The sequence below is a fragment of the Hibiscus syriacus genome, unplaced genomic scaffold (assembly GCF_006381635.1).
Source record: "Hibiscus syriacus cultivar Baekdansim isolate YM2019G1 unplaced genomic scaffold, ASM638163v2 tig00117047_pilon, whole genome shotgun sequence".
In the NCBI taxonomy this organism is placed as follows: Eukaryota; Viridiplantae; Streptophyta; class Magnoliopsida; order Malvales; family Malvaceae; genus Hibiscus; species Hibiscus syriacus.
In genome coordinates, this window is record NW_024063537.1 from 83,383 (window position 1) to 107,341 (window position 23,959).

Consider the following 23,959-nt stretch of genomic DNA (forward strand, 5'->3'; position numbering starts at 1 on the left):
CTCGTGTTCGACACATTTTCCGGCATTAAAAATCGAAACTTCAAAAATAAAAGGATAACAATGGGTAAAATGTTCTTGATCAATCATCTAATTATTCAAAATTTGGTTCAGTAGACAATAGGGGGGGGGTTAAACATCGTACTGGTTTACTTCTTATACATGTATAAGAACCCAACCACCACGGAGATGCCAACAATCGCGACCGGGATAGTCCAATACTGCTTGGTCAAGTCCATGAGCTTCTGAGAGTACCCGGTGGTTTCCTTATTGGTGGAAATTTTGAGTTCTGGACTGACTGGGGAGGAGGACGTGTCGAGTTCACCGATGCAAAAGCTCTGCATGAGCTCCTTTGCGCTTTCGCTGTGCCCAGCATCTTCAAAATCATCCGTTGCGTCTTTCCCTTCAAGGAATTCATTGGAAGCATGTCATTTAGGGGATTGATTTTATAATCTAAACACTCTCAGCTCCCTAAGTAGGATAAGAAAAAGACCGGTCGCATGACGGGTATTATTACCTGTTGCTACGAGCACTACATCATCACCTCCTGGATGCTCGTCCAAATAAGAAGTAACATCATATACCTGTAAAGGAGAAAGACACTTCGTTTTGTATCGTGAGACAAATTAAGGGAATTGAGTTCGTCTCACTCGCACAAGACATTTCGAACAACATTTCCAGGTGATCCAAAGGAAAATAGACTGCAATTTAACATGACTACAACTGAATTGATCCAAACTGTTGGAATCATTGCAAATTCATAGTAATGAATGCATATAGCACAAGATGACAAGTTGCATCCTGCATTTCCTAGCTGTTAAAACTAGTAAATCAACCCCTTGAAGCTAGTTGAACATTGATCAATCAAGAGTTCAAGACTCCGGTTTCATTAAGGTCGAGCTAGCTTCTTTAGGCACTATGAGCACAAGAATACCACACGATTCGACGACTCGATCGAAACGGGAGGCAAAAGAGGGAAACAAAGGCTTCACCTTTGTTCACCATCAATAAGAACCCATGGATGACACAAGACAAGGTTTATCACAGATTGAGCATATTGAATAAATAATGTTCATCCAAGACATGATAAATGCACAAGATGTTCAGTTTCTGGGAAAATACAAATACCAAATCCAACAACCACAATCATCACCTTCAAGCAAAAAACCATCAACGTGATCAAATTCCAAAACTTGGGTCTTGCAAGTTTTATCTAAAAAAGGCCTAAACTTTGCACACAGTGATACCCCCCAACTTGAAATTACCATTCGAGATCAGCCATGAAATTACGAACAGAACAGATCAAATTGTAAAAACTTTAAGACCCAAAGAAAAATCATCAGAAAAAAAAGGGGGGCCGGAAAACCTTGTCATCAATAACTACCCAGCAATCGTCTTTGGTATTGTGCTGGGAAGCTTCTTGCATGGTATAAAGCTTTGTAAGGGTGGGCATGGATTTGACTGTTTTTTGCTTCTCAGATTCCTTTGGCGCCAGTCTCGGACCGGAAAAAGCTTATTTCAATGACGAATTGGAAGGAAGAGCAGAGCCATCAGGCCATGGATGAAGAAGGCTGGGTTCCACCACCACCAACCCCTCTTCAAACTGCCGCCTGCGAGGTGACCCGTCGCCTGCGAGGTGACCCGTCGTGTAATAAACCCAATGGGCCTTCACAATTTGGTCCAATTTCTTTAAATCGGACAAACCGAGTATTTTTTTCTTCGTTTTCTTCTCGGTTTTAAAGCTTCGCACTTGAAGATACTAATATTTTATTATTATTATTATTATTATTATTATTATCATTATCATTATTATTATTATTATTGTTATTATTATTATTATTATTATTATTATTAAATATATTAAATACATATATAAATAAATATTACAAGCCCGAATGGAAGCCCAATTACAAACAGTGGCCCAGACCCAAAATCCTACAGTAAACCCTAAACCCAATTTAGGATTTGTATCATCCTCAGCCGCCATCTTCAATTCCAGTCGTTGGATCTGGTTTGATCCAACGGTCCACCATCTGCCAGAGGAAACCCTAGGGTATCTATACCCTAGGGACACGTCCCAGCGCCGCCGTTGTTGGTTCCAGAAGCCTTCACCGCCACACCCACTCCAGCCGCACACGTCTTGCCCAAAATGGTGAGTCACCACTGGAAGTCCGGTGACTCACCGAAGAACTTCTTTCGTACCGGTCTGAGACGAACACCGGTGGTGGCTATAAAAGCCACCACCCATCTGCGAAAGAAAAAAAAAACAGAGACAGAGAACGGAGAAGAAAAAGACAGAGAAAGAAAAAAAAACAAACTAGTACCAACGATCTCAGCAGCAAAGAACCAGAAGAAAAAAAGAGAGAAAAAGGAAGAAGAGACTTACCGAGGAAGCCTCGACCACCGGATCTCGTCAGAACCTTCGAAACATCGAAGGTATTTTTGTAAGATTCGCTCCGATTAGGAGCTTTTTAAAGGAAGAGAACACCGGGACCGTCCTTAGGACGGTCCGATCTATCTATTAGTATAAAAATAATTTTTTCCGGCCACCGGATGCGGTGGCCGGCGGTGATATTCACGGCGGCCCACGGTGGCCGACCGGTAACCGGTTTCCCTCCGATGAGGGAAGCTAGAGAGAAGGCAGAGAGTTTAAAACTCTCTCAGTGAAGAGAGAGAGAAGAAAATGGAAAATGAAGGTTGGCCCTTCGGGCCAGCCGGTTTTGGACTCTTATAGTCCTTCCCGAACGACGTCGTTTCGGGAAGGACTATGCACGTAATTATGAAATAGTTAAACCCCGTCCGCAGTCCTTCGTATTTGTAAATTTTACATTTTGGTCACTAAACTGAATTTATAATAATTTTAATTCAGTCTTTGAATTTTAATTTTATTCATTTTAGTCCTTTTTATTAAAATAATATATTTAGGATAAATGACAAATTTAATCCCTTAATTTTAATAAATAAATTTTTTTATCCCTAGTTCATATTTTTAATTAATTTTATTATAAAATTTGAATTTTAGATAATTTCATTTTGGTCACTAAATTATTAAATTAGAAAATAAAATATTTAATCCCTATAATTTTAATTAGATTTAGTTTTATTTTTATTATAATTTAGTTATTTATATGTTTTCATTTTACTGCCTAAAATATATTGTTTTAGTGATATTTTTATTTTTATATTGTATAAATATTTTATATATTCATAAATATACTTATAATAAATAGTAATTTTAATATTTATTTTTTAACATCGAAGAAAAGGACAGTCTTAATACAACTGGATGTCCTATTCTGGTATTTTAAAATTAAACAATATTATTTAAATTAATATTTATCAATATCAAAGAAAAGAGCTGTCTTAAGGCACCTAGAAGTTCTTTTCTGATATTTTTAAATAAATAAATATTTTAAATAAATATAATTTTGAAAATAATAGGATTATAAATTAAATATATTTTTGAATTTTTAAATTTTAATAATAAGAGACAATTTATAATTAAAAAGTACCAATTTTGGGCGTTGTAGGGGTGCTAATCCTTCCCTAAACGTAATCGACCACGAATCCCTTTTTATTATTAAAAAGAACGAATTTTTGGTTATAAACGCAGATCAGTTAATTTTTTTTTAATTGATGTTTTCTTAAAACTCTTTTAAAAGATATTTTTTAGGTATTCGACCTACCTGACCCAAAAGGCCGATGGCGACTCCCAAATTATTTTCAAAACCATTTATTCACATCACTTTTCCCGCCAAACATAATATTTCGTGCCCGGACGAAAGCCGGTTACGACAGCTTGGCGACTCCGCTGGGGACCGAACCCAGAATCTCTGGTTAAACTTTTAAAAATTAATTATAAATTGTCTCTATTAGTTAAAAATTAAAAATTCATATATTTAATTTTTAATTCTTTCTTTTCAAATTTTTTATTTATTATTTTTATAATATTTATATGTTTTATTTTCTTTGCAAGTATTTTATTTCATTATTTATTTTTCTAAAGTTTGAACATTTCTCCTCACACACAACACTTGCATTGCATAACATAAAGCTCTATAATTGAGTTCGTCCCTTTTAAGTGGGAGTGAAAGCAACGTCTTCGTGAGAATTTATTCTCCGTGTCAGACCTAGCAAGTAACTTTCGGGATTCATATGCTCTATGTCTTCGTGAGAATTTATTCTCCGTGTCAGGCATAGAGAAATGTATCCCCTCGAATTGAACTCGATCCACTTTAGTCTGTAATGGACTAGGATTGAGGGTTAGCAGCCTAAGGGGGCACTAACATGGACAATTCGAGTACCTTTACTCCTAGATCTGAAACCCTGCATATAAAAAACCTTAGAAACTCTTCCAATCCGAAGTCATGCCGAAATTTTGTCCAAAATAGGTATACACACAGGAGAAATGAATTCTGTCTTTCCTGTTAATTTATTTATTGTTTAAGTTACATGTTTATTTAAATTATTTAAATTCAGAAAAGCATGTTTAAATAAAGAATATTTATGTAAATGTTATTATTCTTTAAACTAACTTATTTTCTTTTTGTGTGTTCATTATTTTTCTGTTTGCATTGCATCATACAGGATAAAAGACATTGATCCTTGTGTTAATTGTCGCATTGGAAAGCCTTCATCTATGGATAAAAAGTGTTCAAATCAAGTAATTCTAAACTCAGAAGTAAGACAGTGGGCTGAGGATTTACAAAGACAAGAAGGAGACAGTCTGCAGGATGATTATGTATCTGACTTGGCCATTTATGCTTCAGTTTCACTAAAAAGAAATGATATGCAGGATTTGCGAAGCATTTGGGAAAGTTGGGATTCAAACAAAAAATTGCAGTTTTATCAGACTTACGGAGACATCCCATATTTGCTCTATGTTGAAGTTGATGATGAATTACTCAGAGCCCTAATTCAATTCTGGAATCCAGGGTACAATTGCTTCACTCTCAATAAGGAAGACTTGGTCCCTACTATTGAAGAATACACAACTTTGCTACATATTGAAGGGGCTTTGGAGAATCGAATCTATTCAAAGTCAATTAAAACTCAACCCTTTCGAGTTAAATTAGCAAAAATTGCCGGGGTACGAGAAGAATGGGTAGCATCCCGTACGAAACAAAAAGGCGAAAGCGAAGGCATTGCTTGGACCAACATCAGAGAACTTATTCAGAGCCATCCAGATATTAAAGTACGATTCGATCTATTTGCTCTGGGTATATATGGTATGGTCATCTTCCCAAAAGTTTTGGGATATATTGAAGCTGCAGTGGTAGATTTGTTTGAACAGCTACCGAAGAAGATTAATCCTGTTTCTGCCATCCTAGCAGAGACCTTCAGATCGTTAAATGCTTGCAGAAGGTTAGGAGGTGGACGATTCTCAGGGTGTACCCAGTTGTTATATGTTTGGATCCGTAGTCATTTCTGGAGGACGGAAAAGGTTTCATACCGACGCTTCAATACGGATTACTCACCATTAAAAGAATTTCTAGAGCAGGAATGGCCTAAAGAAATTAAGAAAGATATGTGGATTAATGCCTTTCGAAATCTGCAAAGCAATGACGTTGTTTGGCGAGCCCCGTGGCAAATACAAAGGGAATTCTTTTACAGGTGTGGTGATTACAACTGGATAATGCTGCTCGGATTATGGGGAGGAATTGGATATGCACCACTGCTGGTTATAAGACAGTATGAAGGTCGTCAATTTGTACCTGTCACTGCTGGACTACAGTCATCTGAGTTCGCATTTCACAGCAAAAATTATAAAAGAAATATCATGGAAGCCGTTACAGCTTGGAAAACAACTTTTGTATCGAGCTAAAGCAGCAAAAGAAATGCTAACTCCTGATTATGAAGATTGGAGATCTGTCATAAAAAACGAAAATATTCCTCTACCAGATCAAAATGAGGATATCTCTATGGAAGATCGCATTAAGGTGGTTCCATCAGAGATTGAAATCTTGAGAGCTGAGTTTGAAGCAGAAAGAGATGGCTGGTCGAAAGAGTTAGAGCAAATGAGACAAGATAAAGCTATGTTGGGGGTTGACATTGACTTTCATTCATCACAATGTGCAATGTTGAGAAAAGATAAAGAAAAAGGTGAGGATGAGTACAGAGCCTTACAGAAAAATTACCAGGAGTTATATAAATCCCGAAAAGCATCAGGACCCAGCCAATCGACGATACAGATAACCAGAGAATTGAACATTGAGAAAAGACGAGTTGAAGATCTGAAAGGAAAGAATAGCCGTCTACTCAAAAGCCTGGAAAAAGGAAAGCAAAAAATGGAAGATTTCGAGGTCGACAGAAGAGAACGAATTATAAAACACAAGGCTGAACACCGCGAGATCATGAATGAAATGCAAAGAGAAAGGGATCGAGCCAAAGATTTAGAAGAGATGAAGAATGACATCTTTGATAAATTTGAAGGCGAGAAAAATATCATGTTCAAGGGATTTGAATCTGAAATGAACCAGTTGATTGCTGAACTTGAAGTCAGAGACCAAAAGATGGAAGAATCTAATGTTGAAAAAGAAAAATGGGAGCTGGAAAGAAAAAATTTCAACACCAGACTTGAGGTAGAGCAGGAAGTGGCTAGAAATTGGATGCGACGATGCAGAAACAAGGATGTTCAAATCCAGAAGCTTAATCAAAGAACGCAAGAAGCACAAACAAAACTTGAAGAGGATCTGGATCAGTCTAGAAACAAAAACTCAGAGTTTAATACTTACATTTTGCAACTTGAAGAATCATTGTTTCAAGAAAAGGTTCGTCTAGGACCTAATGATCTCAAGGAAAGTAATGAGGAAAATGCTTCACTGCGAAGACGCATTAGAGATCTTGAAAAAATTCTGCACAATTGCCAAGTCAGAATCACTGAGTTAGAGCAAACTCTTGAAGGAACGAATGAGCAATGGCAAAAGTCAACCGAGTTCTATGTCGAAAGAAGTGAAGAAAGAAGTAATATGGTGTTCGAGGCCATGGTTCAAATGAGCGAAGTTGCCAGATATGTTGGGGAACTAGCTGTTGAAGCCAAAATAATTGAGCATCAAGTGGATCCAGTTTCTAAGTATGGAAAGAAGGTTTCATGGTTAATGAAAGAAGTTATAGAGCTTAATAGGAAAGCTATGCCTTATCTGTAGTTATGAACTATTATAAAGAAACTTTTGTATGCCAATGAAAGTTGTTCTATGACAGTTAACTTTTTGGGATCAATGTTTTTTACATACATGCATTTTGCATACATTCATCATTCATTTCATAATTTTCGCTATGAATTATTTTATTTATTAAGTTAAAATTCATTAATTAAAATTTGAAAAAATAATATTAAAAGATTTTTCAATCGCAGTTACTCTGGCCAAAAGAGAAATACTACATCACTACGGTACTAGACAAGCTACTAGGAGAATTATGGAGGATAAAATACAGCGTATTGAGGAACAACATCATAAAGAACAAGAAGAAATGAGAATGAAGTTGGAAAAAATTGAAGCCAGTATTGCAAATTCACAAGACAGTATGATGAAGAAAATAGAGGATATGTTTAAAAGGCAGGCTATTATTGGAAAAATGCCTGAAAATCCTGTATCTTTTGATCAAGAATCTATGTATCCTCCAGGATTTCCACCAGAACCAATTTATCATTCTGGTACTACCCCTATACAAATCAATGCTCGTACATCTGCATTACAAGAAGTCAAACCACATGAAGATCAACAAGTGAATCCTGCATCTTCAAGCAAAAATCCGCTTATATCAGATGTGAAAATAGGGGATCTTAATACTGATCATTTGATCCCAGATTTAAATAAGCTGAATGAGAAACAAAAAGTAAATGAAGAACTGACCAGACAGATCAAGAGCTTAGAAGAACGAATGAAATCCGTGGAAATAACTGAATCGTTCTATGGGTTTGATGCTAGTGAGTTGAGTTTGGTTCCAGACTTAATCCTTCCCATCAAGTTCAAAGCTCCCGAATTTGATAAATATGATGGTACTACATGCCCTTCATCCCACATTACTATGTTTGTCGAAGAATGGCAGGATATGTGAAAGACGAGAAGTTGTTAATTCACTGCTTTCAGGATAGTTTGACAGGACCGGCTTTAAAATGGTATACTCAATTGACCAAAGCCAACATTAGATCCTGGAAAGATTTGGCTAAAGCATTTTTAGAACAGTACCGCCATGTGACAGACATGGTCCCTGATAGATGGACTCTCCAAAACTTGGAGAAAAAGAATAATGAAACATTCAGACAGTATGCCCAGAGATGGCGTGACACTGCGGCCCAAGTTCAACCACCTTTGTCAGAAAAAGAGGCCACAGTAATGTTTGTCCATACATTGAAGGCTCCTTATTTAAACCATCTAATGGGGAATGCAACCAGAAATTTTGCAGATTTGGTCATTTCTGGAGAATTAATTGAAAATGTCTTGAAAAGTGGCAAGATTGAATCAAATGATGGGTCTAGTTCCAAAAGACCTACGTACCGGAAAAAGGAGAATGAAGTCAACAATGCAAATTCTTACAGCAAGGATTCATCGAAAAGTGTTACAATAACCCAGCCAAGGGTTAAGAAAGAGGAAACAAACACTAATCGAGCAGAGTCCAGAGGATCTCGAAAGGAAAATGAAAGGTTGTCTTTTACACCTTTACCGGTACCGTATGCAGAAATCTATGATTCGCTGTTAAAAGCAGATATTATACGGCCTTATCCCTTGGTTCCCATGCAACCACCATTCTCTCCTTGGTATGATACAAAGGCACACTGTGTTTACCATGAAGGAATTACAGGACATTCTATTGAAAACTGTCTAGCATTCAAAAGGGTGGTTCAAAATTTGATCAACACTGGGAAGTTGGAATTCAATACACCATACGCATCAAGTCATCCATTGCCAAATCATGGAGATAAAAACGTGAATGCAATTCAAGAAGAGAACAGAAAGAAAGCAAAGACTGACATTTCTGAAATTAAATCTCCGTTTGTTTGGATATTCCAACAACTTTCTTTAGCCGGTATAATTCCACAACAATTCAGGCCAAAGCAGAATGAAGGCAAGAATTATTGTGAATATCATCAGGAGAAAGGGCATAAAATTCAACTATGTCCTGAGTTTAGAAACTTGGTGCAAAAATTGATGAATAACAGAGAAATAGAATTCTTTGAAGAAGAACCCGGGAAAAAAGAAGATGATGTTTGCTCATCAGAAGATTCTAAACCAAATCAAAGAATAAATGATCCTGTGATCATTAATGTGAAATCATCCACGGTGATTCCTGCACCAATGAGGCCAAAAGTAGTTATTACCACTCCTCTACCATTTCCATACAAAGATACCCGCAGGGTACCTTGGAATTATACTACCAATGTTTCAATGGTAGGAGGATCTGATTCTCTAGATAAAACAGAAGAGAAAATACAGAGTTTGAGTACTACATTGACGTCTGAAGTAGTGAGCGAAGTCGGTTTCTTTACGAGAAGTGGGAGATGTTACTCTCCCGAAACATCCAATGCTTCAGAACAAGTGAAAGCAAAAGGAAAAGCCATGGCAATACCTCAGAAGGTATTTGAAGATGAATCCCTTCCAGCATTCAATGAGCCTGTGACAGAAAAACAAGCTCAAGAATTTTTGAAATTCTTAAAACATAGTGAGTATAGTGTGGTTGAACAACTACACAAACAACAAGCGAGAATTTCTATTCTTGATCTCTTGATGAATTCAGAAGCGCATAGAAATGCTTTGATGAAAATCCTCAATCAGACATTTATCCCCGAAGATATATCCCTCAATAAACTTGACAGAATTGTGGGACATATAGCCGCTGACAATTACATAACGTTCACAGATGATGAAATACCGGAAGGCGGAATGGGGTCAGTAAAAGCTTTGAACATCACGACACATTGTCATGGTCATGTGTTGCCAGGAGTATTGATTGACAATGGATCTGCTCTCAACTTGATGCCTCTAGTTACACTTCAAAGAATGCCTCTGGATCAATCACACATGAAGAGTTATCAGAATGTGGTACGAGCATTTGATGGTACTAAAAAAGAAGTGCTTGGGAAAATGGAAATACCGTTGTTAATCGGCCCAGTCGTGTATAATATTGACTTTGTGGTGATGGACATCCACCCCACATATAATTGTCTATTAGGGAGGCCATGGATTCATTCAGCAGGAGCCGTTCCTTCTTCATTACATCAGAAATTGAAATTTGTTGTTGATGGACAACTAATATGCGTCAGTGCTGAAGAAGAAATCATTGCGTCTGTAACAAGCGATGTTCCATATATCGACACCAATGATGATGCTCTTGAATGCTCTTTTCGAGCTCTTGAATTTGTAAATGCAACCTTTATTGCAGAAGGAAGCAAAATTCCATATCCCAGATTGTCTGATTGCACCAAGATGACGGTACAACAAACTTTAGGCATCGGAGCTAAAGCTGGGAGAGGTTTAGGAAAGAATCTTCAAGGGATTTCAGTTCCTATCAGTATAAAGATGAAAAAAGACCGTTTTGGGCTAGGGTTTAAGCCCAATCTTCAGCAAAGGAACAAAGAGATGAAAAGAAAATGTGAAGACAGAAAGGCAAAATTGAAAGGAGGAGAAATCCTTTGGAAACACATGTCTTTCCCACAGTTGAAGACCACATTCAGATCAGGGGGAACAATTAATGTGGAACAGCAGCTTGTTGAAGCCTTTAAAGAAGAAAAGTTGACGAAAGATCAAGACATAGTTGAAGAAGCTATGAATGGATTATTTGTCAACATGGTCACAAATGACAACAAGACTGGCAAGTACTTGAATAGGATTCGCCCATGCCTTCCTGGAGAAACACTCACCAATTGGACCATTGAAGATCTTCCTATAGTTTTTAATATTAATACAGAGTAATATTCAGAACTAATCTTTATGTTTAGCTCAAAAATATGAAAACTTGTTGTTATCTTGTAAAAGAAATTATGTTAAATATAAGAAATTTTCTTTAAAATTTTCAGATGGCAATCATTCTTTACATTTTCTTACATTTTTACATTTATTTATTTTCATAAATTTACTATATTCTTTCGTAAATATGTCCGATTTAAATTTGCAGGTGTCACAGTGTTAATAGCATGTTTATTCCTAGATTTAATCCAGTGATAAATTTAGAGCAGCCTATATGTCTGGAAGAAATCAATGGGTGTGAAGATGAACTGGAATGTGATGTTCCTACTGAACTATTAAGATTGGTAGAAAAAGAGGACAAACAAATTCTACCACACAAGGAAGAGGTAGAGACTGTGAATTTGGGAACAGATGAAGAAATAAAAGAGGTGAAAATTGGTACCACTCTGACAGTCCAGATAAAACAAGAATTGATAAATCTCATTCAAGAGTTCAAAGATATCTTTGCATGGTCTTATCAAGATATGCCCGGTTTGAGCACAGATATAGTGATACACAAGCTCCCAATCAATCCAGAATATAAACCAGTCCAACAAAAGCTCAGAAGAATGAGGCCAGAAATGTTGTTGCAAATCAAGGAAGAAGTGATGAAACAAATCAATGCAGGTTTCCTACAGGCATCTAAATACCCAGAATGGGTAGCTAACATTGTTCCCGTACCAAAGAAAAATGGGAAAGTTCGAATGTGTGTGGATTACAGAGATCTCAACAAAGCTAGTCCGAAAGATAGCTTTCCCTTACCCCACATAGACACATTGGTGGACAATACTGCAGGGCACGCATGGTTTTCATTTATGGATGGCTTTTCAGGATATAATCAGATAAAAATGAATCCTGAAGACATGGAAAAAACAACATTTATAACCATGTGGGGCACATTCTGTTATAAAGTGATGCCATTTGGATTGAAAAATGCAGGGGCAACATATCAAAGAGCCATGGTAACTTTGTTTCATGACATGATGCACAAAGAGATTGAAGTATACGTAGATGACATGATTGCCAAATCCCGAACTGAAGAAGAACATATTCAAAATTTGAGGAAACTTTTCCAAAGATTGAGGAAGTATCAATTAAAGCTCAACCCCGCTAAATGCACTTTTGGGGTAACTTCTGGGAAACTTTTGGGATTTGTGGTCAGCAAAAAAGGAATCGAGATTGATCCAGATAAAGTAAAAGCAATTCAAGATCTTCCACCACCCAATACAAAAAAAGAAGTTCGAGGCTTTTTGGGAAGATTAAATTATATATCTCGGTTCATTTCTCAATTAACTGACAAATGTGATCCAGTGTTCAAATTACTTCGAAAGAACAATCCTGAAGTTTGGAATGAAGAATGTCAAGAAACTTTGGATATTATTAAGAAATATTTATCCAATGCCCCAATTTTAGTATCACCAATGCCTGATAGACCATTAATTCTCTACTTGACGGTTTTCGAAAATTCGATGGGATGTGTACTAGGACAGCATGATGAATCAGGAAGGAAAGAAAAAGCTATTTATTATCTGAGCAAGAAATTTACTGATTGTGAAGTTCGATATCCACCAATACAAAAATTATGTTGTGCTTTGGTGTGGACTACTCGAAGACTCAGACAATATATGTTATACTATACTACTTGGTTGATATCCAAACTTGATCCTTTAAAGTTCTTAATGGAATCACCGGCTTTGACAGGCAGAATGGCTAGATGGCAGATGTTATTATCTGAGTTTGATATTGTATATGTCAACCAAAAAGCAATAAAAGGAAGTGTAATAGCTGATTTTCTGGCCAGTCGTGTATCAAATGAATATCAGCCTTTGAACTTCAATTTTCCCGATGAAGATTTGTTCTGCATATCCATGAATGAAGAAGTCAGAACAAGTGATGAATTTGCAACTTGGAAGCTTTACTTTGATGGAGCATCTAATGCTTTGGGACGAGGAATTGGGGCAGTGTTAATTTCTCCAGAAAATGTTTATTATCCCTTTACAAGTAGACTGGATTTCTTTTGCACCAATAACATGGCAGAATATGAAGCTTGTGTAATGGGATTGAAAGCAGCTATAGAAAGAAAAATCAAATGTCTCAAGATATATGGAGATTCATCGTTAGTGGTGTATCAATTGCGAGGAGAATGGGAAACAAAAGATCCCAAATTGTTGGAATATCGAAATTTTACACTCGAATTAGTGAAAGAATTCGAGAAAGTTACTTTCAATTATCTCCCTCGAGAAGGAAATCAAATGGCAGATGCTTTGGCTACATTAGCTGCTATGTTTCAAGCAACTAAGAAAGTTGATATGATGCCAATCAAAATGCAAGTGTATGAAATTCCTGCACATTGTTATAGTGTGGAAGAAGAGGTAGATGGTAAACCATGGTATCATGATATCCTGCAATATATCAAAAATCAAAGTTATCCACCAAATGCATCGGAAATTGATAAAAGAACCTTGAGAAGAATGGCTGCTGGATATTTTCTTGATGGAGAGATTATGTATAGAAGAAGCAATGATCAAATGCTATTGAGATGTTTAAATACCAGCGAAGCTCGAAACATCATTGAAGAAGTACATAGTGGAATATGTGGAACACATGCAAATGGTCTTTCAATGGCCAGAAAAATAATGAGATATGGATACTATTGGGCTACTATGTACACAGATTGCATTGATTATGCAAGGAAATGTCATAAATGCCAGATATATGCAGACAAGATTCATGTACCCCCATCCCCTTTACATGTAATGACAGCACCCTGGCCATTTTCTATGTGGGGAATAGATGTCATTGGAGCAATTACACCAAAAGCATCGAATGGACATTGTTTCATCCTTGTGGCAATTGATTATTTTACCAAATGGGTTGAAGCTGCTTCATACACTAATATTAAGAGGTCCACAGTCTGCAAATTCATAAAGAAGGAGATAGTTTGCCGGTATGGCCTACCAGAAAGGATCATTACAGATAATGCTCTGAACCTGAACAACAAAATGATGACCGAACTTTGTGCACAGTTTAAGATCAAACATGCAAATTCAGTGGAATATCGTCCAAAGATGAATGGGGCAGTTGAAGCAGCAAATAAGAACATCAAGAGAATCATTACAAAGACTACTGAAACTTACAAAGATTGACACGAGAAGTTACCTTTTGCTCTATATGCATACCGAACTACTGTTCGAACATCTACTGGGGCAACGCCTTTTTCTTTAGTCTACGGGATGGAAGCAGTTTTACCAATTGAAGTTGAGATTCCATCGCTTCGAATATTGAGAGAAACAAAATTGGATGAATCTGAATGGATCCAAGCTAGAGTTGATCAATTGAACCTTATTGAGGAGAAAAGATTGAAAGCTATTTGCCATGGACAAATGTATCAAAAACGGATGATGAAGTCTCATGATAAGAAAGTACATCCAAGAGAATTCCAAGAGGGTGATCTAGTACTAAAAAAGATCTTGCCTATACATAAAGATTTCCGTGGGAAATGGATGCCTAATTGGGAAGGGCCATACGTTGTGAAAAAGGCCTTTTCCGGAGGAGCGTTGATCTTGGCAGAAATGGATGGAAAAATTCTGAAAAATCCAATAAACTCAGATTCTGTCAAGAAATATTATGCTTGAAGAAAAAAAAAGGGAGAAAAGAAAAGAAAAAAAAAAAAAAAAAAAAAAAAAGAAAAAAGAAAAAAGGATTAAGGTGAAAACCCGCAAAGGGCATCTTATAACCAAAGGAAGGATTTGAGTTGAAAACCTGAAAAGGCGGCTCAAATGCAGGTTGATATTAGGCATCTGGCAATTGAACTTTCTTAAGATTTTGATAGTTTGGGAGAAACTTCACATCTACAAGCATTTTGACAGCGTTTGAGATCTTCCAGACAAAAGCTTACATCATTACTCTAAATTGTGTCAACTTGATTAATTTAGAAATACTTATGCTTATAATTTGTTGAGACATTTGAATTTTTATTCTTATGCTTGCCATAACTTTGAATACAATTATATCTATTTCAAGTTCAATTTATTTGAGATTCAATTTATTTTTGGAAATTCAATTTATTCTTTTCTATTGAATTAACATAATTTTGAAATAATTTAAAGATTTCTGAATATCACTTTATGTTAATACTTAAAAAAAAAAAACAAAAGACAAAGTAAGCAAATCATCACTAGCTTAAAGCCATGAACATCAAGATTGTTACAAGTGGTGCTACCGACAACAAGGTCGAATCCGCCAAATCTACTCATCAATTGCTCCAACTGATCATCATTCAGTTCTTGCACATCTGTTTTCAAAGATATACTAAGGCAATAGAAAGCAGCCTTTTGTAGCATTGATTCCGGCAAAAAGAAACAAGACATTGATATCACTGGGAAACATGTCTCTATACAGATCCTTGTGTATGTTTTTTTTTAAGGAAACCTAGAAACATTTCCACATCATCAGGTTCAAGTGGAGTAACTTTATTCCTTCCAACCCCTACTAGATTCCATTTTCAGCACTCATCAAGAACATACTTCTGAACACTCGAAGGAAGGCCATCATTTCTTTGTCAATGGAAAAGCATCAGCACATGGAGGAAGCAAAATAAGAGAAAATCTGTTCTTAATTGGCAGAATTATGAATATAGCCCTTTTCAGTGTAGTAGCATGGAAATACTTCGAATCTACAAATTCTGGCTCTACATCAAATAAGTATTGTGATATCCTATTCCAAACATTAACTGAAAGATGAATTTGCTCATAACATCTTCTGGAAGTGTTCTTTGAGTTATCTGATCTGGTCGGACAGAACCAATCATTGAATTTGGAAGATGAATGTGCTCATAGCATCTTCTGGAAGTGTTCTTTGAGTTATCTGACCTGGTTTAGCAGAACCAATCATTGAATTTGGAAGATGAATGTGCTAAATGCATCTTCTGGAAGTGTTCTTTGAGTTATCTGATCTGGTCGGACAGAACCAATCATTGAATTTGGAAGATGAATGTGCTCATAGCATCTTCTGGAAGTGTTCTTTGAGTTATCTGACCTGGTTTAGCAGAACCAATCATTGAATTTGGAAGATGAATGTGCTAATAGCATCTTCTGGAAGTGTTCTTTGAGTTATCTGATCTGGTTGGACAGAACCAATCATTGAATTTGGAAGATGAATGTGCTAATAGCATCTTCTGGAAGTGTTCTTTGAGTTATCTGACCTGGTTTAGCAGAACCAATCATTGAATTTGGAAGATGAATGTGCTAATAGCATCTTCTGGAAGTGTTCTTTGAGTTATCTGATCTGGTTGGACAGAACCAATCATTGAATTTGGAAGATGAATGTGCTCATAGCATCTTCTGGAAGTGTTCTTTGAGTTATCTGACCTGGTTTAGCAGAACCAATCATTGAATTTGGAAGATGAATGTGCTAATAGCATCTTCTGGAAGTGTTCTTTGAGTATCTGATCTGGTGGACAGAACCAATCATTGAATTTGGAAGATGAATGTGCTCATAGTATCTTCTGGAAGTGTTCTTTGAGTTATCTGATCTGGTTGGACAGAACAATCATTGAATTTGGAAGATGAATTTGTTAATAGCATCTTCTGGAAGTGTTCTTTGAGTTATCTGATCTGGTTGGATAGAATCAATCATTGAATTTGGAAGATGAATGTGCTAATAGCATCTTCTGGAATTTTTCTTTGAGTTATCTGATCTGTTTTGGTAAGAACTACAGAACCAATCATTAGAATTAAAAGATGAACTGCATGATATTCTTCATTAAGAAGTTTTTTTTCAAGCTTCTTTTGCTTATTCCTTTCCCAAAAATCATAGCACAAGTTTCGCCTTTGATTGTAACTGGGATCATCACATAATGGCTTCCCATCTTTTACCAGAAGAAAGCTATTTGAAGTTTCAGCTTCTGAGAATCACATTTTTGTCAAGTATAACAGTTTATCTCTTCATCAGAATCAGAAGTCAAGATTTCTCGGTATTAGAAGAACTATCAATATCTGTGAAATCATCTTGAAAGGTCACTTCATAATCAGATGAATTGTTATCAGAATCAACATGTTGCCTGAATGCGAGCTTTTCAAGAGCCTATACTATTGAGTTTTATTCTCAAGAGGTTTTGTGACATTATATCTACATCTACATTTGTCAAAGATGATAGATTCTTTGTTTTGAAGAAGAAAGATCTATAGGGTTTTTACAATTGAAGAAATACTCAATTCACCAATCTGAAATCAAATAACTTAACATTCATGCATCATATTTTAGGTGTTTACAAAAATAGGTGCATTTTCATTCATTTTTATTCTTGTTGAAATTTTAACAGGAATTTCAAAGATTTTAGCAAAGATTCAAATCTATCATTTGAAAGATTAACATTGCCAGGTAGAGTTCATAATGAGAAGAACTCATCTGAAGAAGGAAGAAGAAGTTCATAATGAGAAGAATTTGTTCAACCTTTTACCTGAATTCATCAAATTGATGGATTATCTTTTCCAGAGAAGGTTCATAATGAGAAGAAACTCATCTGAAGAAGGAAGAAGAAGTTCATAATGAGAAGAATTTGTTCAACCTTTTACCTGAATTCATCAAATTGATGGATTATCTTTTCCAGAGAAGGTTCATAATGAGAAGAACTCATCTGAAGAAGGAAGAAGAAGTTCATAATGAGAAGAATTTGTTCAACCTTTTACCTGAATTCATCAAATTGATGGATTATCTTTTCCAGAGAAGGTTCATAATGAGAAGAACTCATCTAAAGAAGGAAGAAGAAGTTCATAATGAGAAGAATTTGTTCAACCTTTTACCTGAATTCATCAAATTGATGGATTAACTTTTCCAGAGAAAGTTCATAATGAGAAGAACTCATCTGAAGAAGGAAGAAGAAGTTCATAATGAGAAGAATTTGTTCAACCTTTTACTTGAATCCATCATTTGATGGATCAACTTTTCCAGAGAAAGTTCATAATGAGAAGAACTCATCTGAAGAAGGAAGAAGAATTTGTTCAACTTTTTGCATAATTCTATCGCAGAAGGAGATAGATTAGCATCAGCCTTTCTAGAGAAAGTTCATAATGAGAAGAACTCATCAAGAGCTTATTCAACCTTTTGAATGACTCTATCACAGAAAGGAGGTCATCATCATCCCCAGCAGAAAGTTCATAATAAGAAGAACTTATCTGGAGAAAAAGAAGAATTTATTCGATATCTCCATTATGATCAAAGTAAAGTCAAATGGATAAAAAATTTTATTATCTTTTCATCTTTGCCCTATTCTTGTTAACACAAGAATGAGCAAAGAGGGGCAGCTGAAGATACTAATATTTTATTATTATTATTATTATTATCATTATCATTATTATTATTATTATTGTTATTATTATATATTATTATATTATTATTATTAAATATATTAAATACATATATAAATAAATATTACAAGCCCGAATGGAAGCCCAATTACAAACAGTGGCCCAGACCCAAAATCCTACAGTAAACCCTAAACCCAATTTAGGGTTTGTATCATCCTCAGCCGCCATCTTCAATTCCAGCCGTTGGATCTGGTTTGATCCAACGGTCCACCATCTGCCAGAGGAAACCCTAGGGTATCTATACCCTAGGGACACGTCCCAGCGCCGCCGTTGTTGGTTCCAGAAGCCTTCACCGCCACACCACTCCAGCGCACACGTCTTGCCCAAAATGGTGAGTCACCACTGGAAGTCCGGTGACTCACCGAAGAACTTCTTTCGGACCGGTCTGAGACGAACACCGGTGGTGGCTATAAAAGCCACCACCCATCTGCGAAAGAAAAAAAAACAGAGACAGAGAACGGAGAAGAAAAAGACAGAGAAAGAAAAAAAAAACAAACTAGTACCAACGATCTCAGCAGCAAAGAACCAGAAGAAAAAAAGAGAGAAAAAGGAAGAAGAGACTTACCGAGGAAGCCTCGACCACCGGATCTCGTCAGAACCTTCGAAACATCGAAGGTATTTTTGTAAGATTCGCTCCGATTAGGAGCTTTTTAAAGGAAGAGAACACCAGGACCGTCCTTAGGACGGTCCGATCTATCTATTAGTATAAAATAATTTTTTCCGGCACCGGATGCGGTGGCCGGCGGTGATATTCACGGCGGCCCACGGTGGCCGACCGGTAACCGGCTTCCTCCGATGAGGGAAGCTAGAGAGAAGGCAGAGAGTTTAAACTCTCTCAGTGAAGAGAGAGAGAAGAAAATGGAAAATGAAGGTTGGCCCTTCGGGCCAGCCGGTTTTGGACTCTTATAGTCCTTCCCGAACGATGTCGTTTCGGGAAGGACTATGCACGTAATTATGAAATAGTTAAACCCCGTCCGCAGTCCTTCGTATTTGTAAATTTTACATTTTGGTCACTAAACTGAATTTATAATAATTTTAATTCAGTCTTTGAATTTAATTTTATTCATTTTAGTCCTTTTTATTAAAATAATATATTTAGGATAAATGACAAATTTAATCCCTTAATTTAATAAATAAATTTTTTATCCCTAGTTCATATTTTTAATTAATTTTATTATAAAATTTGAATTTTAGATAATTTCATTTGGTCACTAAATTATTAAATTAGAAAATAAAATATTTAATCCCTATAATTTTAATTAGATTTAGTTTTATTTATTATAATTAGTTATTATATGTTTTCATTTTACTGCCTAAAATATATTGTTTTAGTGATATTTTATTTTATTATATTGTATAAATATTTTTATATATCATAAATATACTTATAATAAATAGTAATTTTAATATTTATTTTTTAACATCGAAGAAAATGACAGTCTTAATACAACTGGATGTCCTATTCTGGTATTTTAAAATTAAACAATATTATTTAAATTAATATTTATCAATATCAAAGAAAAGAGCTGTCTTAAGGCACCTAGAAGTTCTTTTCTGATATTTTTAAATAAATAAATATTTTAAATAAATATAATTTTGAAAATAATAGGATTATAAATTAAATATATTTTTGAATTTTTAAATTTTAATAATAAGAGACAATTTATAATTAAAAAGTACCAATTTTGGGCGTTGTAGGGGTGCTAATCCTTCCCTAAACGTAATCGACCACGAATCCCTTTTTATTATTAAAAAGAACAAATTTTTGGTTATAAACGCAGATCAGTTTAATTTTTTTTTAATTGATGTTTTCTTAAAACTCTTTTAAAAGATATTTTTTAGGTATTCGACCTACCTGACCCAAAAGGCCGATGGCGACTCCCAAATTATTTTCAAAACCATTTATTCACATCACTTTTCCCGCCAAACATAATATTTCGTGCCCGGACGAAAGCCGGTTACGACAGCACTGATTAATTTATATCGAACCACGTCGCATACCTAAATTTAGTGGGCGAGACTCTAAGCGGCAATTTTTTGAATACACAAGTATTCAAACTCTAGATTTGCTTAAACGATATTAAGTCTCGTTTGTTGAGTATTAACTTTATGGTAAACTACGCATTTAATATCTAAACTATCAATTTTGGTATGTTTTAGTACATAAACTTTCATTTTTTTAAACTTATACCTAACGTTTAGTTTTCGTTTCATTTTAGTACCTCGTCATTAAAAACTTAACGCATTTAGTACCTAAACTATCGATTTTTGTCCATTTTAATACTTAAACTTTCAATTTTTTTCAAAACTTAACATTATTTTTTTGAATGAAGATTCAAAACTTAACATCAAATTTTAAATGAGGGTTACTAAAATTAAACAAAAATTAAAATTTTAACTACAGTGTACTAAAATGGGGAAAAAACTAAATTCTAAGTATGATTTTAAAAAAATTAAAAGATTAAGTAATAAAATATATCAAAATTGATAATTTAGACGTTAAATGTGTAACTTACACTTAACTTTATTAGTATCCTTGCTATTATATTTTGATTTATGAAGGAAATTTATATAATTTAGACATGGTGTATTAGTAGGGATGGCAATGAATTAGGTTGAGTCAAGTTTTGATCGGTTTAACCTGATTCGATCAGAGAAATATATATTATTCGCTCAAAGTTCGATTTAGTTTGAGAAGTATAAACTCTTCATTTGACATTATCTGATGAGCATACTCTTTTTGTCTGAATTTGATCTAATTTAAATTTTTAAGCGTAAAATTCACGTCTGATTTGATCCGACTTGATATAAATATAAATATAAATACCCCAAGTCAGACCGGGTCGAAGTGTTTTACCATAAATACAATTGAAACAATGTGCAAAAGATAGTTCCCTGTCAAATATTTTGGCACCCATTTCTATGAACTCTTCTTTTGCCAGTTCATATATTCCTTCACCACATCTCAACAATGACCCAAGGTCATTAGGCACTTCAGATTTGCAGAAATTCAGTTTCAAAAACCAACAAACTGTCTTTCGTCACAATTCTAAGAGGTATCGGTCGATGGTTTACGAAAATCTGAACATATATTATCTTATTATCGTCTTTAAACATACAATCCTATTCGGTATGTAATGGAATAGGATAATGTATACCAAGTGATTGATATTTGGCATAAGATAGTGTCAAATGGCAACAGAGTTGTCCTCGGGCGTTGCTGTGAACTAGAGGTTACTTCTTTGACTATGTTTCTCTGGCAGAAGATCCTGCAATTAAGATTGTGGTGATTCTCTGGTTAAGATTACAATCCAGTCTTGTAAGTATAAACTGTTACATTTATTATATATGGTAATGATGTAGTAGGGAGGGGCTTATTAGGTATGTGCATGTTTGGTTGGCCTATTATAGCACTGGCCTTTTTGTCTCTTTCTTGGACCCAGATTTTGTTGTTATTGTCAATGCACATCCATTTGCAGCACTCCTTTATGTAACATTACTTAAATGCCTGGAGCAAGCCATACCATTTGCAGCATTCTCTTTCTCTCTGAGGTTCAGTTCTTTTCTTGGGAGCCTAAATGGCAGTCTTGGTGGTGGAAATAGTAGCTTGTTGCTTGCTCTGGGGTTCTGCATTTGCTTTGCCATGTTGAAATGGAATGAGATAAGTATAGAAGGGTGGCCCCAGGTACTATGGGTTGGCCTGTTTTGGGTCAGACCACTGAGTTTCATGAAAAAGCAAAGAGCAAAGTTTTTTTTTACTGAGTTGCATGGTTAATGGAGACAAAGTACGAAACATGTTACATTGTGTTTTTTTTTTGGAACAGGTATGGAAGTGTGTTCAAGACTCGCATATTGGGGTGTCCAACTGTTATTTCCATGGATCCTGAGCTCAATAGATACATCCTTATGAATGAAGGCAAAGGGCTGGTTCCCGGTTACCCTCAATCCATGCTTGATATACTAGGGAAATGCAACATAGCAGCCGTGCATGGCGCTGCTCACAAGCGTATCCGAGTCTCGTTGTTGTCTCTCATAGGCCCCCTTGTGATCAAAGTTGAACTCTTCCCAAAGATTGACAAGTTCACATGATCTTTCCTTGAGAATTGGGATGGGAAAACCATGATATCCATGAAACAACCAATGAGGTTTGTATCATGATGATCTTAACCTCTTCAACACTGCAAATATGCTTAATTTGGGTGAATCTCTTTTTCAGATGGCATTGTGGGTACCATTCAAGCAAATTGTTGAAAAGGAATCAACTGCATTCTATGAGATTTTCAAACCAGAGTTTGATAAGTTGTAGTAGGAACACTTTCACTGCCATTAAACATTCCAGGGACAAATTACCATCATGGATTCCAGGTATAATTTTCAAGACTTCAACTTCTCCATATGATTCTCAAAGAATTCGCCTGATGTTTCGGTTTTGATTCAATCAGGGGAGGAAAAGAACTGTGAAGATGGTGGAACAGATTATGGGACAAAGAAGAGCCTCTTCAACACCTTATGATGACATCCTTTGCCGCCTTCTTCGTAGCTAAGATTCGAAGTACATTCTCAGTGATGAAGAGATAATTGATCAGATAATCACTATACTATACTCCGGTTACGAGACCGTCTCGACCACTTCGATGATGGCCGTCAAGTATCTCCAAATCATCCTAAAGCTCTCGAAGAACTAAGGGTGAGTTACGATTTTTTTCGACTGCTCGAAATTTCAATATGTTTTCTTGATTATTTATGGTGTTTATGGATGATTATGGTATGACTTGCCTACGAAGAACATTTTGCTGTACTTGAAAAGAAGAAACCAGGCGAGGCAATCGATTGGAATGATTACAAGTCTATGAGATTCACTCGAGCCGCAAGCAGAAATTTGACACTTTGCACACCTGCTTTTCGTTGCACCATAGAACTAATCAAAGTCTATTAATTTCCATGCAGGTGATATTTGAAACCTCAAGGTTGGCTACAGTTGTTAATGGGGTACTGAGGAAGACAACAGAAGATACGGTGTTTCATCACTTTCGATCTAGTCCTGAATTTTAGAGTAAAAACTCGTCCCGATTCGACATGAATAATTTTTCATGAGTTGTTGCTTGACAGGGTTTACCATTCCCAAAGGATGGAGAATACATGTTTATACAAGGGAAATAAACTATGATCCATTCCTTTATCCAGAGCCTTTTACCTTCAATCCATGGAGATGGCTAGTGAGTACTATAAACTTTAATCTTTCCATTGCTCATTTTGATTAAATTATAGCTTCGGTCGAATTCAAGATTTAGTCCTTATACTTTTAATCAAGTATAATTTGATGCTTACTTTTGACTCATATAACTCAACTGAACTTGCAGGATAAGAGCTTGGAGTCACACAATTACTGCTTCAAATTTGGGGCGGCAGGCTATGCCCTGGAAAGGAATAGGCATTCTCCAAATTTCTATTTTCTCCACTATTTTGTTACCAGTTACAGGTTAGTCCACAATTGCATTTTCAAATTCATATTGATCATAGCTAAATTGGGGTCTATATGTTGTTTGAAATATGCAGGTGGGAGGAAGTTGGTGGAAATGAAATCCATCAATTCCCAAGACTTGAAGCACCAAAGGGACTTCATGTCAGCATATCAAACTACCATGAATGATC

The 23,959-nt window shown here is 35.7% G+C and overlaps 1 protein-coding gene and 1 pseudogene across 1 annotated transcript; one reads left to right on the forward strand and one right to left on the reverse strand.

The window, feature by feature from the left end:
* Positions 1-63: 63 nt before the first annotated feature.
* On the reverse strand, positions 64-1,555 carry LOC120197234 (cytochrome b5-like). Its single transcript, XM_039198833.1, has 3 exons — positions 1,364-1,555; positions 515-581; positions 64-400 (listed from the first exon to the last, which is right to left on the reverse strand). Exons 1-3 carry the CDS (start codon positions 1,448-1,450, stop codon positions 147-149), a joined length of 408 nt encoding a protein of 135 aa, XP_039054764.1. The 5' UTR covers positions 1,451-1,555; the 3' UTR covers positions 64-146.
* LOC120197141 lies at positions 1,519-23,957 on the forward strand (annotated as a pseudogene).
* The last annotated feature ends 2 nt before the right edge of the window (positions 23,958-23,959 follow it).

Excerpts from the sequence above, each read along its gene's own strand:
- LOC120197234 (XM_039198833.1), bottom strand. The coding sequence starts at position 1,450 with ATGCCCACCCTTACAAAGCTTTATACCATGCAAGAAGCTTCCCAGCAC. Across the intron at positions 582-1,363 it reads GGGTAGTTATTGATGACAAG|GTATATGATGTTACTTCTTA; the intron begins GTTTTCCGGCCC and ends TCTCCTTTACAG. Across the intron at positions 401-514 it reads TGTAGTGCTCGTAGCAACAG|GGAAAGACGCAACGGATGAT; the intron begins GTAATAATACCC and ends AATTCCTTGAAG.